Source organism: Ammospiza nelsoni, chromosome 9 (assembly GCF_027579445.1).
Source record: "Ammospiza nelsoni isolate bAmmNel1 chromosome 9, bAmmNel1.pri, whole genome shotgun sequence".
NCBI classification, from domain to species: domain Eukaryota; kingdom Metazoa; phylum Chordata; class Aves; order Passeriformes; family Passerellidae; genus Ammospiza; species Ammospiza nelsoni.
Window position 1 is genome coordinate 23,275,842 of NC_080641.1, and position 16,405 is coordinate 23,292,246.

Here is a 16,405-nt window from a genome sequence, read left to right on the forward strand (position 1 = left end):
TTTCCAATAGACGTTCAATGGCCAATGTTACAATGTTGCAGAATAAATAGCCACTTAATTCTGGCAACAATGTGCAATTAGAGGCAATTCACGAGCCTGAGCGAAATGAAGCAGGGTAGCTCAGGGGGAGAAGTCAGAGGAAGGCAGATCTAATCACAGGCACAGGACCAGCGGCAAACAGGAAAATCTGAGCGAAGCTCATTCAAAAGATGGTTACAACAGAAGCGATATGAAGCAGCACTGAAGCCTATAAAAGGCAAATATTTCCCATTGCTTTTCCAACTGTTCAGCACACAGGCAAATCTGGTTTCAGTGTCAACTTCCTCTCAGGTTTCGTAAATGAATTACCTAATTCAAATTTAACAAGAAAATTGCTCCAACAGCACCTTGCATTAATTGTACTTTCTGCTGGAAGAGAACAAAACTACCTAACTCCTGAGAGAGACATCAAAATCCCTGACAAGGGAGAACACAAAAGCCAGCCTTCCTTCCATCGTCAAGATCCCTCATAAAACTCGCCGAGTGCTGTATCCAACAACTGAAAGTTATGTGGTCCCCCTGGGTTTCTCACATGTATGCGTTGCTCAGGCAACAGATGAAAAAAAAAATCATTTTGCTTCCCAACTAGTCTCCCCCACACATCTTTTATACGCCGAGAAAGCATCAGGGATTATTACACTAGGATAAATTGAGAAAACAAAAAGAATTAAACATTCCCAACCACCTGGACTGGTCCAAGCTCAGAAGGAACAAGCAGGGAATCTCCTCTACCACTGGCAACACCCTCAAACACACTTACACAGGCTACCCTAATGTCACTGGGATGTGGATGAATTGTCTCCCGGACTGAAAGAAGGAGCCATAAACAGAGCTGACATTCATACACCTCCATTTCTTTATACTTCAAATGAAAGCAAGGAGGTAGAGACTACAGAAACACACAGAGCTTTAGCACAGCTGGGTTTTGAAAGGCAATAGAGTAGTTTGAGACTCTTTCTAGAACAGCCGAAATTTGGAACACCTCGCGCAAAAGGATTTTTTCAGCACCTACCATCAAAAAGAACTGCATATTCAATTTAGCACACTGTGTCTGTGGGTTTCAGGTATGGCTGGTCCACAGAGGCACATATACAAAATATAACCTGTGTTAAAAATGTAAAGAATTTAGTATTCCTATATATATATATATATATATATATATATAATTGGAAAAGCATCTAGTATTCTTGAGTTTCATTTAAAGTATCAACCCAAACATAATAAACAAACAAACAAAAAAATTAAAAGGAGCAACTGCAAATATTCTTCTACAAAAACTACATTGATGAATAAAGATGACACCAGTTAACCACTGGAAAAGGTCAGACAATTTTCAAGTGTGTCTTTGCCATTGTTAGGAGCCCCTATACTATTAAGTGTCTTCATAATGGGAGTATGGATGGACAAGCCAAGAAATTCTCTTTGTGGATAGTTTTATCTCCCCTTCTATGTAACACAATCTGGAACACTACCAGAAACATGGAAGTGGGCACATACATGAAACATATTTCAGAGCCATTTGTGTTAGTCCTTTTTCTGTAGTGCCTTCATCCTACATATGCTTGCTGCTATCAAGACATCCATCCATGCAATAGACAATTAGCACAGACTATGACTTTCTGTGCCTCTTACTCACAGAGGTAGACCATGAGCATCAATGGATCTACTTGCAAATATAAAACCCATTTTGTGCTTGTAGAACTTGGCAACAAATATTAAATCTAAAATTATTATACTTTATGATAATTTTTATAATTTGATCATAAGGATGCTAAATGCAATAAGAAACCCAGTGCTGAAGCATTCATTGATATCAGATGCTTCAGGCAGTTACACTTACATTTTACACTGTGACCTGAAAGTACAATATAAAACAATGTTACAACTATATAAAAAAACCCTTGTTACTAAGACAAGCAGCATTCTTCAACAAAAAAACAGAAATGAAAAATAATTAAAGATTTTTTAAATACAACTCAATAAAAAATAAAATGTATGTTTTCTTATGTTTAGCAGTGGATTACTAATAAAGCCTATTTGCTTTCTGAAAGACATGTCCAAAATCTGCTACTGTATTCCTGCAAAGGTCCCTTTATCATAATAAACTAATCTAAAACATTCCCAGATTTACATTTAACAGAAGAAAAGCCCCTTAGGCGATGATGTTGGTGCAGGTCAGCTGAAGGTTAAATAAACCCCCTCTCATTGCACTGGTCACCAGCACAGCTCACCTCGCCCTGAGACCCACCAAGGTTACAGCAACCTAAGACAGTAAAATCCAGCAGCAGCTTAGAGAGCTGTAAAAATACAGCATCTGCCCTTAGCACAACACACTGCACTTCTACCATTTTGCACATTACAGAGGCTTTTTCTTCTTCTGAACACAGAGCCCAACAACATGCAAAATCTCCCCTCATCAAGGACAATGTTTTTCAGTAACTGAAAAGACAGCATATCAAAATAGTAATATTATTACTCATCTCATAGTATTTATGCATTTATACTCTTTTCTTTGCCTAAACTGTAAGACTCCTACACTAACACTTCATTTAAATGTAAGTTTTCATTTAAATGTAAGTACAGTATTTAAAATGGTTCTTCATGCGTCCTTCTACATGATTCTTCCACATTTTGCAATAGTGATGGTATTGCTTTGGTTTCAAAAATGTAATGTTACAACATAGAATCCTGCAGACATCAGTACTCTGGGAATATATAAAAGATTATTCACTGCCAGCATGTTAAAGTATCTCTGGACTTTCTGGGCAGTCTGTCAGTCTCTACTTTTTGGAAATGCAATTGAAAAGCTTAACAGACATTCTCCTTTAGGAAGAAGTTTGGTCTTGCTGTTCAGATAAATTTTCTCTTTAGAAGATATGTTGGCCCTCTATTAGAAAAGAAAAGAGAGATGTCCCAGAGATGTATGTACCAGAAAATCCCACTAAAAAATGGCATGATCTTTCAGGACAGAAAACAGGACCCAGAGCAGCAGTTGCTTTCTTCAGAAAAATTCTTCATCATCTGCATTAATCAGTTAAGAAAAAAAAATTCTAAAGAATCCTAAACCATATCAGGTATACATGATACAAATGAAGATAGCATAAAGCTTATTAGAGTGATCCTCCAAAGAGTGGGCAACACCAGTCTGGCCTTAGCACACTGGGTGTGCTTATGGATGCTTTGCAAGCTCTGTAAACCCAGTGGTTCCTGCTAACTAGAGGCCTGACAGAGCCCTCACTGTGATAAATTCCACAGCTAGAAATTAAATCAGTGCTCCTCTTTGCTATAGTGTGATTCCATAATGGATTTCACTCCTTGCAGAACCTAAATTCACTAATTAACAGAAACTGATTTCTACTCAAGGCCATGGTACAAGATTTTTATAATTTTTATCCTGGGCAAAGTCCTACTAATACTCCTCGTAAGCATGCAGAAAAGCTGACATGCTTTTACTGTTTATTCAGTACCTGTGCCATGTGCCTTAGACACTCCACATCTAAGTGGCTTCACAGGAAGATGAAGAGCTGGAGTAATACACTAAAATAGCAAATATCTTTGTAGTGGCCCAAAGTACATTATCTGTATTTAGCATTTTCTTTAGTAAATGCACTAATATTGAATATGCACTTAGAACTGCTTCCAACTCAGCACTCAGCTCTTTGGCTGGCATAGCTGGAATTTACAGGAATATATCCTTTTCAGTGTAATGCTCATTAAAACAAACATTCAGAAGCAAAGACAAGCTGGATTTCTTTAAATAACATTAATTCCATTTAGGAAAACAGAATTAAATAGATAATGAAAGCATGATGCTTCTTCCTTTGGACAAAGCATAGATAATAATTCATAATAAAATGGATTTAAATTGAATTAAACCTTGGTTAAAATAGAATGTTAGCAAAGAAAATTATTTCAGCACTTCCAAGGCACTTGTGCTTTTCAAGCAGCAGAAAAGAATAAAAACAAACAGCATCAAAAGCTAGTCAAAAAGGTGGACTTTGTAAGCAAGATAAAGCTTAAAATACTGAAACCTGCACTGTCCAAAAACCAATCTACACCAGAATGTTTAGCTCTGACATCTTTTTTTCATATGCATATTAGTGTATCTGTCTTAACTTGCTTGAAGAGAAACCAATAATACATATAATATGCTTTCTGCTTTGCTATGGAAACAAGACGTGTGTGATCTCACTCTCTGGCTTTCTCTATTTTCTCAGATAATTTTTAACTTGTTAGATGATTTCACCTAATTAGGAAAGGGGGAGAAAAAAAGAGGTGGTGTCAAAAGTAATTAACTTCCTAGCGTTTGTAGGAAACAGGTAAGTAAAGGTGCATGGGACTGCGCAGGAATCCCCTCCTGAAGGCATGGGACAGACATGGGTGGGACAGACATGGGTGGGACAGACATGGGGTGGGACAGACACGGGGTGGGACAGACACGGGGTCTGGCACAGTGCAGGGGGAGCTCTGCTGTGCCCTGAGTGCCCAGGCCAGGCCTCCCATGGGCACCTGCCCAAGGCTGAGCCAAGCTGCTTCCCAAGGCACCCCCTTCAGTCTGCCTTTGCAATAGAACTGTAGTTTGAAAGACATGCCTATATACAACGGGCTAGAAAAAGGGACAGAAAAATAACTTTCAGAAATGAGATTAATAATACTCCAGCTCATGACTCGAGCTTTTCATTCCTCTTTCCAGCCTCTTGTCCCTTCCTCATTTGGGGCTGCAATGCTTGCTGTTGATGGCAGTAACAACAAACACAACAATAGCGAGTTCTTGTTGATCAGATGTACCAGCAGTGTATAATAACCCAGTGTGGTTTTCCTGTCCAGCTGTCAGCTCTTGTCTGGTCCAGGTGCATTTTACCTGAAGGAATGGACTGTTTCAAAAGCAATCCCATCTGGACTGCATAGCCAGGAGGAAAAAAAAAAGGGAAAACCAAGACCTTCTTATCTGAGGATACGATTCCTGTGTGGATAGGCAACACTAAAAGAAAATTACAGCCTTCGTATAACTGTGCCTGCTTGCCAATTCCCTGGTGAGGTAAAGTTAAGGCTGTGAGAGTTATAAAGCCTTTTCTTGATTGGAAAATGTTTCATTATATGAATAAATGAATCACTTGTCCACACCCAGCATCATCCCCCCCCCCGCCCTTCCTCTCCATTAAACTGTACAGAAACATTAAAATGTAAGAGCAGGGAATTCAGCCAGGTTTTATCTCTCCCAGTAACTGCAACAACCTTCATGTACACATCAGATTTCTATTAAAAAACTACATTCCAAGCAAAAGAATTAAAGATTTTCTTATTTCTAGCAAAAGTTCAATGCTCTTATTTTAACCTTTGTTCATGTTCATACTTCCAGGCATGAAGTGCTACTAAAGCATGTTATACTTGGCATCTCTTATTACTGAAGCAGAAGGCAATGTAATTTTGTGAGAAAGTGTAATAATGCAGTATTCATTTTTCTTCTGTGGCTGGAAGCCAACTCTATATTAATATTCATTTCCAGTATACAGAGCCACAGTATTTCATTTATTTTAAGAATTTACAATTAATTTGGTATGATTCCGTTATCTGCTCCCAATTTCCTTCCCTGTTTCTTTTAGCTGAAAAAGCAGCTCTTGTATAGACTTAAAAAAAGTAAATTCACAACTGAAGCATCAAAAGATTGCTACTGGCTACTAAAAGCAAGAAAAACAGGGACAGAACAAAATGAACTTGAAATATTACAGATGACAATGAAAATTAACTTTCTGCAAATGGTAAAAATTCAATCTGCAGAAGTTCTCAGTTGACTTTTTCCCTTCCAAACTCAGCAGATAAAACATGTTTTACAGCCTGCTGTTTGCAACTGTAACCAAACCACAGAAAGTTCTTCGTCTGCTTTTCCTTTCTGCTTTCAGATGTTTTCAACCATCACACAGCATTAAACTGCAAGCACCTGAATGTTTGTCAAATGCGTTAAGTAGAGAGATCTGAAACAATTGCAATAATAATAATTTTAAAAAACCTTAGTGTTTTAAAACTTCAGAAAAAAAAACATAAATAGATGTCTCAACTTCCTACACCTTAGGTTTCACCTTGTGCAACCACTTCTGCAATGTAAGTGCATTTATAATTAGCACCAGCTATTACCAAACCAGCCAGTCATAAAGTTTATAACTCTACTCTCCTAATCCACATTTACCTTTCTTACCTATGAAGGAGGCTGGAAAGCATATTCTCTTCCAGCTGTTTGTAAAAGTGAGATTACAGCCAAGTCCCCAGCCCGGGCAGGCAGCGCGAGGGCAGCGAGAGCAGCGGCTCCCAGACCAGGAGCCCCATCAAGCATGAAACCATCTCAGATCTGCTCAGCCTCCTACTACATCCTGGCAGCATTTAAGGAGCAGGGGAGGGATGGGGAACTGACTGTGGAAGCTGTTTCAGTGAAATGAGACTTCCCCAAGTTCAGAAACAGGCAGGAGGATGGGCTCCCTGAGATGTGTGTGTTCACACATGCAGATGAACAACCCATCTCGGCAAAGCTCGGCTGCCAGCATGGCCCCAGCTGGGCAAGGCTGCAAAGAAAGCTTAGGAAATGATGCAGTGAGCATGGAAAGCTGCAGAAAATATTTGAATTTTTAGGGACTTTTTATTTATGTAATAGTTCCTTTTTACTTATATAAATTTAGGAAGAAAGAGAGGAGGAGGCAGGGTAGTTTTCCAGAAGTATTTCTGAAAATCTGGCCTTAAAATTCAGGAATTTTGACAGAGTAACGTGCATATCTGCTTTAAAAACTGGTGAGATCATGACAAAGATGCAGGAAGGAACTCTGTATATTATACATCAATTACCGAATAATGTGAGATGGCATGGAGATGCTATTACTAAACCAATCTTTTTGCCTGCAATCTAGTCAATCAAAATGCTCACACCCAAAACCAGCCGCAGGTTCTATACGAATATTTGCAATTAAAAATTCATAAGTCATGTCTTCCTTTTTCATTCATTTGTGTTCCTCTGCTTATTAAAAGGGCCACAAGAACAGCTGTGGAGGCAGACTAACTGGATGAAGTATAATTTATGAAAAAAAAAAAAACAGATAAAGAATAGATAATGCAACTTCTTTAAAAAATCCTTTTCCTTCCTCATCTCTTTAATTTAACAGCTATTTTAAACACATTTGATAGCAGTGAAGTATTTTTTCTTTTTCCAAGTAGAGCAAAAATATTTTCAAGTAGATGCTATTTCTGTATGAACTTTGAGTTTTATTTCCTGGAATTTAACTTGCATAGCACTAATCTTAATGAAGTGTTTGCCATTTCGTTTTCAGTGAGCAAAATTAGAAAAGTAGAATGGGTATTTCATTCAGTTGTTTTATATCACATTTAACATATCCATACATTTCTTGTGCAATGAGAAGGAAGGATAAACAGGAAGAATCCAAAAATAAGGCACCTACCAATCAAGGCTATTAATACTTCACTTGCCTGAACATTGCACTTCAATTTCAACATATGATACTATCAAACCTAAAAAAAATTATTTTCTTCTTTCTTCATTAAAAAGGGACAATTTGAGTCTTATAAATTAAGCCTAGAATATACTACATTTAGTTTGTCATCCTCAAACTCCAAGTTATCGAACAGAAATTAATTGTACAGTCCATTTAACTCATCTGAAAACCCAAGTAAAAAATAAACTAAAGCTTACCTTCAGTACACTGCAGGAAGCTGATAATGAGCAGAAACCAAAAACTTTGCATTCTGCAGCCAGAAGACACCATTATTGATCCCTGTAAGAATTTTCTTTGTATTCCTTAATGAATCCAGTTATAAAAGCCCAGCATCATCGAAACCAGTGGTCTGCATTATTCATCTTCATACCTGGAGCAGCAGAAGATTTGGAAGAAAAGGAGAAAAAAAAAATCTATTAGTACCTGAACACCAATAATTTGGAATAGCAAGTTTTACTTCACATGAAGATGGAAATATTTAGTAAAAACTGAGAGCATGCCTGCACTGTAGCTGGGAATTTGGCAGGGTTCTGGGATGTAATCTCTCAAGGTCAATCATCACTAAGCACAATGCCAAATAATCATACGTGCTAATGTTGAAAGCATGAGTGTTACTGATGTATTTGCACTAAGACATGTGAAAAAAAAAACAACGGGAGAACATTTGCACCAAATATAACAAACTGGACCTGTAGATGAGCTGGCTAAGGTTTTCTTACTCCACAAATCTGACACAACCTGCATTTCTCTACCTTAAAGAACCACAGAAAAATTAAATCTAGGGCACTATATATTATTATATATACATATGTATGTATGTGTGCATTATATATTATGTATACATACTTATTGGGGATTTGAAACATGGAGAGGCTGAGAACAGCAGAGCAACTCCCCCCAGCAGGAAGGCTGAGCAGGTCTGCTCCCTGCCATGGCTCTGGCGCTCCCTTCATGCTACACAAAGATTGCTCTCCTTGGATGAGAGAGGCAGTAACAGCTGCTTTGCTGACAAAATACGCCATTTGGTGAGGCAGCCTCTTCATATCACTGCACAGTTAGCTGTATTTCTACACAATAAACATCTTCAGAGAAAAGGGAATAAACAATGGATGAGACCTTCTTCTGTCCTTAGCCTCAGACAAGATTTGTCTCCTACTGAGAAATATGAACTGAACTGCTCCTGTAAACGATGTACCAAAGGAAAAATTCTTCAAGCTATCATTTGCATTTGAAAAATATAATTATAGTGATAGAGTGCAGTAGCTGTGGTAGAAGATTTGACAGCAGAGTGCTCCCTTTTGCTAATGACTCTATTCTCTCACCAGCCAGCTGAGTAACTACACACATCCTCTTCCATATCTCACTGTGTGAAGCTAGGTCATGCTTCAGCCCTGACTATTAGAGTTTGGGAAGCTAAAGAAAAATTAACATCCATAGAAGAACAGATTATTTTTAAGTAGAAAGCTGGCTCTACATATTACAGACATGCGAAACAACTCTGGAGAACACTGAGCACTGCATCAACCATGGATGCAAAGGGCTGAGCCTGGTGTCACATTGGCTTGCTCTTTCCAGGACAAATGAACAGGACTCTGAGGACATATTGCTGAGATATCTGAAATTAAAGTTACTTTAAAACCACGTAACAATGACTGTGTTAAAATTTAAGTGGCAGGATCCAAGGGCCACTTATGATTCTTATGAGTACTAGAGCATGTTAAGGACTTTAAAAATACATTTACCCTTTTGGCAAGGAGAAGTGGAAAGGATGAAGAGCACAAAATAGCAGATAAAGAAATTCTATGAAATGTTGATAATTTTTAGAAGCAGAAATGTTAATCATAATCAATGATAAAGTTTGTTCCCTGAACACACAAACAGCAACAAAACTGACTCTCATTTTTTCCCACAAGGAGAGAAAGACGGGAATTAACAGAAAACATTATGGAACAATTTCTCTGGCTCTCAAGAAAGGCAGTGTATCTGTGGAAATTATTAAATAGCCAAGAAGGTTCCTTTACTTGGCTCCTCTTTAAGAGAACTTGAGGCATCTCTCTCACAATACAAGTGTGCTGTGATTCCTCACACAGTGAAATTAAAGAAAACTGACATCTGACACCATATGATTTTATGTTTATTGATACAAAAAAATGAACCCTTTGTCCAATTTTCAACAACAGATAGGTGCTCTCCAGTCACAGGTACTTTTTTCCACACATATTTCGGCGAGAAGCAGGCAACAGCAAATGGAGTGCAGGATGGGCAGCGCGTGGCTCTCCCTGGCACACACCCACGTGCCCTGAGGTACAAGGTGTGACCTGGATTTAGATGGTGACACAGGAGGACCTCGCAGTGGTTTTGAGGACACAGTCACATTCCAGCTCTAGATCTTTTACACTGGGCTGAGACTCTTTTGTAACTAAAAGAAAATAAATCTAAAAGTCCACAAAGGATGCACTGCATTCAGCAGAAATTAAAATTGCAAAGGAGCTCCTGCTGAGTTAAGAAGAAAAAATTGCCACCATGATCTCCGAAAAAAAAGCCCTGGAGATAGTTCAGCTAGAATCTTGAGAGGAGTTTGGATTAATTTTCCACCTGTAGCACCCAAAGGAAAAATCATAAAACTATTCCACACACACTACAGACTAATCAGTGTAATTTCAGTAAGCAATCAGAATAATCCAGGAGAATAGATGATGAATAATAATGGCTAAAATTGAAATTAAATCAGTCTTCTGATTGCTCCCAGTCTGTCCAGAAGATTTGGACTTCCTGAGACTCAACTTTTATCATTATTTCTATAACATATCACTGCACTCTCAGGTTTTGAGATATCTTTCTTCAGCTTCAACTGGATAGTGACATCCATGTGCTTTATCATCCTCAGTCATCACTTCCTTGTGGGCCTTTTTAAATTGGAGTGGGGAGGAAGGAGTTATGTCAAAAATAAAACCAATAATCAAAGCATCGCTTGCGTAAGATCCAGCATCTCCCTAGGAAGTAGTTGCAAAATGTATGCCAAACACTTTGCTTTTTTTTTTTCAATTGAGTAAAGTTCTTGACCTTCTAAACTGACTTAGTCACTTTTATAAGGACCTAATAGTTTCTGAAAATATATTGATGCCTTCGAAATATCAAAACCAGCATAAGCTATTCAAATAAGAAGAAATTGCAAGCATTTTAAAGAGCAATTTTAAGTGCTTTGTGGAATATATTGTTCTCTTTATATTGCTGTAGCCTACAGACATAGAATTTAACTCAGTGTGCTGCTGCAAAAAGAATTCAAGATAAACTAACCAGCCCCTAACAGATTATCAGTAACACATGTTTATCTAAAAACCCAAGAAAAAATGAAACTGTGTTTGAAAACTGATGCAATTGAATTTGGGCTTGCTTCTTTTCTTTTGAATAAGTTAACATGTTCACAGCAAACAAATTTTAATGGAGCCTCTGTATTTGAAAATCTCTATGTGGCTCCAAGTAAAAGAACGTGCAGCTCCAACCATTCATCAGCATAACAAAAGCTAAACCTGAGAAAGGCACCCAGACATGAGCTGGAGCCAGAGAGCACTCGGACTAAAGACACTGCTGTCAGCCACATCCTTCTGACCATCCATCTATCAGTGATGCAGAGACTGTCGGGGGCATCTCACAACAACAACAAATCCCAAACCAAACGACTAGAAGCAGGAAAAGATGTATTAGGTTACTTCTTTGTAAACAGAAAAAGGAGACCACAGCGAGTGGCTGTCCTGCGCAAATAAGTTATTTCCCCTCAGACCTTAACAAACATTTTCTCTGCATCGCTGACTGCTTCAGCCTGTGGGTGGGGCAAAGAGAAACTCCCTAGAGCAAAATCTTGCTTGAATTTCAGAGTGCAATAAAAGCTGCCCAGAAAATTTCAGTTGTAACTTAAATCCCTACCTCTGGGCCATACTGCAATCTCCCACAGGAAAAAAAACACAACCCCCTGCTGGAAGTAGAGTGGTTCACCTTGTTAAGATTCTTCTCATATGCACTGTCAAAGAAGGCCAGATCAGGAATAGAAATGTTAAATGTAACACTGCAAAGGTACTGGGCATCCCTTCATACTGCATTCATAAGCTGTGCTCCAAGTCCCGAATATCTCAGTGCCCCCTCCTCGCCTCCTTGTTCTCCTGTGCTTCTGAAATCCTCGCAGCCGGAACGCGACCGCAGCAGAATACATGCCACTGCTGGCCATCCCTCTCCCCGCAACATTGCTCAAGAGCACCCCAGAGATAAGAGAAAGCTGCTCCAAGCATGCTCCTTGAAATACTTTTATCTTGGAAGAGAAAGACCTCTAAAGGACTGTCGTGTTCCAACTCTACTCTGTTTAACCTTCCCAAGGTTTTATTTTCAAAAGCCAAAAAAGGGTCTTTTAAGAGCTTCTGGACAACTGACACAGCATGCTCAAAAGCTGCCTTTTCCCTCCTGTTCTATCCAGCTTTTCAGGCAGTTAAGACAAAGGAGAACACAGAGATCTTTCCAGCTAAGCAAGGATGTTTTTCTTTAGCTAAAAGTCATTCAGACTAATGCTGATGTATTTTACAGTATAGTGCTTAATTTTCCAAATCATTTTAGAAACACCACAGAGCACTTGCAACCTCAGTGAAGCTTTAACATCCTTATTACAGAAATAAAATTTGTACTAGCTTTACAGATGATGAAGCACACGGAGGTAAGGAACATCAGGCATAGCTGCACAGCTCATACATGCCAAGGAACTAGCAGGACCAGGCAGTCCTTCTTATAAATCCTATGTGACCCACCTTGCCACACAAGCAGCACCCCCACTGCCTTTCATAACCCATTTATGAAACTGAGTAATTCTGCAATACATATGAGCCATTCTGCAGAGGAAAGGAGGGGGCAGAGAAGGCAAGGGTGAATAGATATATATTCATACAATATAATAGACTACTTAGTCTCCTGAGAAATCATGTGTCCACGTGCTTTCCTATCATGAGGCTTTCCCAATTTAAAGAAACAAAAAAGTTAAACTTACTATAATCTGTAACACAGGAATTTAATTAGTGAAGTGTGATTAGTAAAAGTGTCTAAGCCGCATTAGTAAAATCCTCAAATGAGACTAATACTGTTTATGATCCAACAGCTACCATTTTCTACATATCTGCAATGAGATACAAATCTAGTTTTCAACATTGAACATGTCTTCAGATGCATTTAACATGAGTTATTCCTAAGTTTTCAATATGCTAATTCAAAAATTGATTTACATTAATAATGCCACATTAGTGCTACAGTACCAGATTGTAGAAAATCTGGTTATGAGTTTTAGCTATGAGACCTTACAAAAAAACCCCCTGACAACAATCAAGACTGCTGATCTAGTAAGCCTCCTTCTACTGCCTATGATAAACAACCAATGCCTGATCTGCTCCAATGAAACCAGCTGCATATTGCAAGGTGAAATAAAAGGCTAACTCTGATCCATCTAAAATGGCTAAAAAATACTTCCTTTTCATTAAAGCAATTTAATGTTCAAAAGGTAGCAGGGAGTCTTATCTACACTTCTGTATTCAACAGTCCCTATTAATTGTCACCTTGAACATTGGATTTCTAACCCAAAACATTTCTTCCCAAGTTACATGGAAAGAATACAGTATGAGGGAAGGGAATAATACAGTAAGAACAAGACTTGACCAAGGTCATCCAATCTTGCTACAAAAAAAATTACTTCAATGCATTCAGCTGCATTGTGCTCTGAAGTTACATGCTAATGCCTGACGAATGCCTGAAACAGTGAGCAATAAATGTGTACCCTAAAATTGACAAAGACACCAGAAACACCCACCCCACCCCGAGTTCCCAGCTCTTCAGAGTAATGAAACATTCAAAATATCCAATCTGCCTATGCAAGACATGACACTAAACAGTGCACTGATACTATTTTACCAGTGGAACATCACAATTTAGTGCATCAGTCCTCAGCACCTCAGTGGTCTACCACAATCATTTACAGGGAAAATAAACAGGATTTGAGAGGAAAAGACAAAGATTTTCCTTTCTCATCAGCACTCTAATTCAGCTTGGCCTCACTCTTGTGTTTTACAGACACGTTACACAGCAGTCCATTCCCAACAAGCCAGCTTTGCCCCTTGTTAACACAGAATAAAGCCTGGACACTCAGGGGAGTTCTCATTCAATAAGCCAGCAAAGTAAACCTTTGCTAGCGCTAATAAGAATGGCTTTTTTTGGCTCCAGGCACTCTCCTTTTGCCAAGTCTGAATTTCTCTTTTTGCCTTTGATAAATGCTCAGAATCAAGGGCGGGTAGGGGCGGACAGGGCGTGTCACTCAATCCTCATTGCAAATTCCCTGTATTTCACCTGAATCACCTCATACTGCTACGTGAGACCACCTCGACACAAGCAGTGCAGGTAAAACCTTTCTACCACTTCTGCCCTCTGTGTCACTACAGCTTCCTGGGGACTCAAAGATAATTCCCCACCATCCAAAGAAGGGGGGAGGGAAAGGATGCTGTAAGTCAATTACAACCGTTATCGGCTGTAATATCTCAGTGTCATGCTGAGCATGTTAAATATGCTGATCACTGTGGACACCAGAGGCACAGTCTGAGGCTGTTTGCCATTCTCTTCATTAAACTGCAAAACAAATAGCTCTCATTTTCAAACCTATGTAGGACAGATTTTATGAACATCAAAAATAAACAAGAAAATAATGAGTATCTTTACAAAAACACTGAGAACCATATGACAAACCTAAAGAAGCAATTGTAACAGTTGAAGAAAATTCAAAGGCTTTTCAAACTTCTCAGAGCAGAGAAATCCTCAAAATAATCTATTTACATTAAAGATCTCATTTCTTCCCCTTGGAAAAAAAAAAATCACTAGACTAACATAAACCAAAGACATAGCAGTCTTGTAAGACAGGAAACTGTTTGTTGACAGCCTTGACAAGGCTTTGCAGAGGCCCGTATTTCTCAAAGCTGTTATGCCACTTAGCTGATTTTTTTTTTCCCTTCCACTGTTTTTCACAGCTGAGAACTTGTTTGAAGTGGAAGTAGACTGAAAAACAAAACAAACAGAACTAAGTCCTGGGACTGTGGTCAGACATGTCGGTACCTGTGAAGCGACGTGGTGTTTCTCTAATTGACTGCAAGGATTTCAACACACCTGATCTGCTTTATGGCCACTAGGCCTGGGCTTAGGCAGGGAGATGAGCTCTGATACTGAGTACAGAATTCAGCTCTGGGGCCCCCAAGATATGAATTATATGGACCTTTTGGAGGAGGGTCTCACAAAGATGATCAGAGGGCCAGAGCACCTTTCCTATGCAGACAGGCTGAGAGAGCTGGGGCTGTTCAGTCTGGAGAAGAGAAGGTTCTAGGCAGACCTTATAGTAGCTTTCTAGTACCTAAAGGGACACATGAGAGCTGGAAAGGGACTTTTTGCAAGGGCCTGCAGTGATAGGACAAGGGGGAATGGCTTTAAACTGAAAGAGGGTAAATCTAGGGCAGATGTTTGGACGCTTCTCCTCACTGTGAGAGTGGTGAGGCACTGCAACAGGGTTTCTGATGCCACATCCATGGAAGTGTGTTAAGACCAGGTTGGATGGGGCTTTGGGCAACCCGGTCTGGCAGCATGGCTCCCCAGCCATGGAAGGGGGGGTTGGAATTCGATGATAATTTAAGGTGCCTTCCAACCCAAACTGTACTATGATTCTGTCTTTCACTGAAGTAAGACAACTCCGCAGACCAGCACAGAGCCAGCAAAACACCCACACGTTACTCACTTCCAAAATAAAATCAAGTTACAGGCAAGAGCAGACAAGAACACATTTTTATCATGCATGTAGAGCGCTTTTATCCATGCCATAACCAGGTTAATGGGGGCTGTATAGCCCAACACACTGGACCTCCTGGGGGATGGCTGTGCTGCAGCCTCGGCATTTGATATTCAAGCACAAACCTCAGTTTGGTAGCATCAATTCCCTGGAAACTACTGCACTGAAAACTTCTTTTCTGGGCACGTGCCAAGGAATATTATCAAAAAGATTCATGAAGCTGCTGGTTTAACATTCATTTTAAAGCATCCATTTTCTATCACTTGTACTTATAATCATATTAAGTGATCTCTATTCAATATAAATTATATTGTTCCAGTTTTAGGAATAAGCTTGAGTGTGCAGCAAAATCACTTTTGATTATTTAAAAAAATTCTATCAAAACCCTTTGTTATCGCAGAGATAGCAACTCTTTATAAGCAACTGAACAATATTTAGCATTTTAAAGTCAGAAGCAGTGGGTGTATAGATATAGTCACCGTGCACTGAGTGTGGTTTGGGCAGATCTTTGCTTGGAGAGGAACATTAACATCTGTGAGACCATGGCCTAATCATTGTGCAGTGAAATATGAATCAAAATCAATGGTGGCACCTAAGATGTAATCTCTGCTGTGTTTGGCTCACTGCACTGAATCTGTGACTCATAAATCATTGTTACTAGCCATTCAGTGAAATCAATATTCAGATTCCCTCTTGGTCTATACATATGACCACTAAATGAAATAATAATGACCAAACTATGTCATATATTAGGTTATCAATATTACCAAAAGGGTTTTCTTCGGAGCAATGAGATAATCTAGGATAAAATACATCAGATGAGCATGCAAATAAACGTGAAAAATTTGTGACTGTATATAGAGAGCAGGAGAAAGGAAATTTTAAATATTTCTTCTTCCATCATCTGCTCAAGTATTAGAATTTATCATAGCATCACAACAATGCATTTTATTAATGACCATTTCAATAATGCATGCTTTTAACCATGTTTTAAAGCATGCTGTACCTAAGCTTTTTTAAATTTTCC

At 38.9% G+C, this 16,405-nt stretch overlaps 1 protein-coding gene across 3 annotated transcripts in view; it reads right to left on the reverse strand.

Annotated features, from left to right (window-relative positions):
- The window catches only part of ADGRL2 (adhesion G protein-coupled receptor L2), a 156,078-nt gene that overhangs the window by 116,495 nt on the left and 23,178 nt on the right, over positions 1-16,405 (reverse strand). For all 3 annotated transcript variants that reach the window (XM_059477739.1, XM_059477738.1, XM_059477737.1), the window contains exon 2: positions 7,730-7,902. In XM_059477739.1, the coding sequence (XP_059333722.1) occupies positions 7,730-7,802 (73 nt within the window). In that variant the 5' untranslated portion in view covers positions 7,803-7,902. The remainder of the gene's footprint in view (positions 1-7,729; positions 7,903-16,405) is intronic.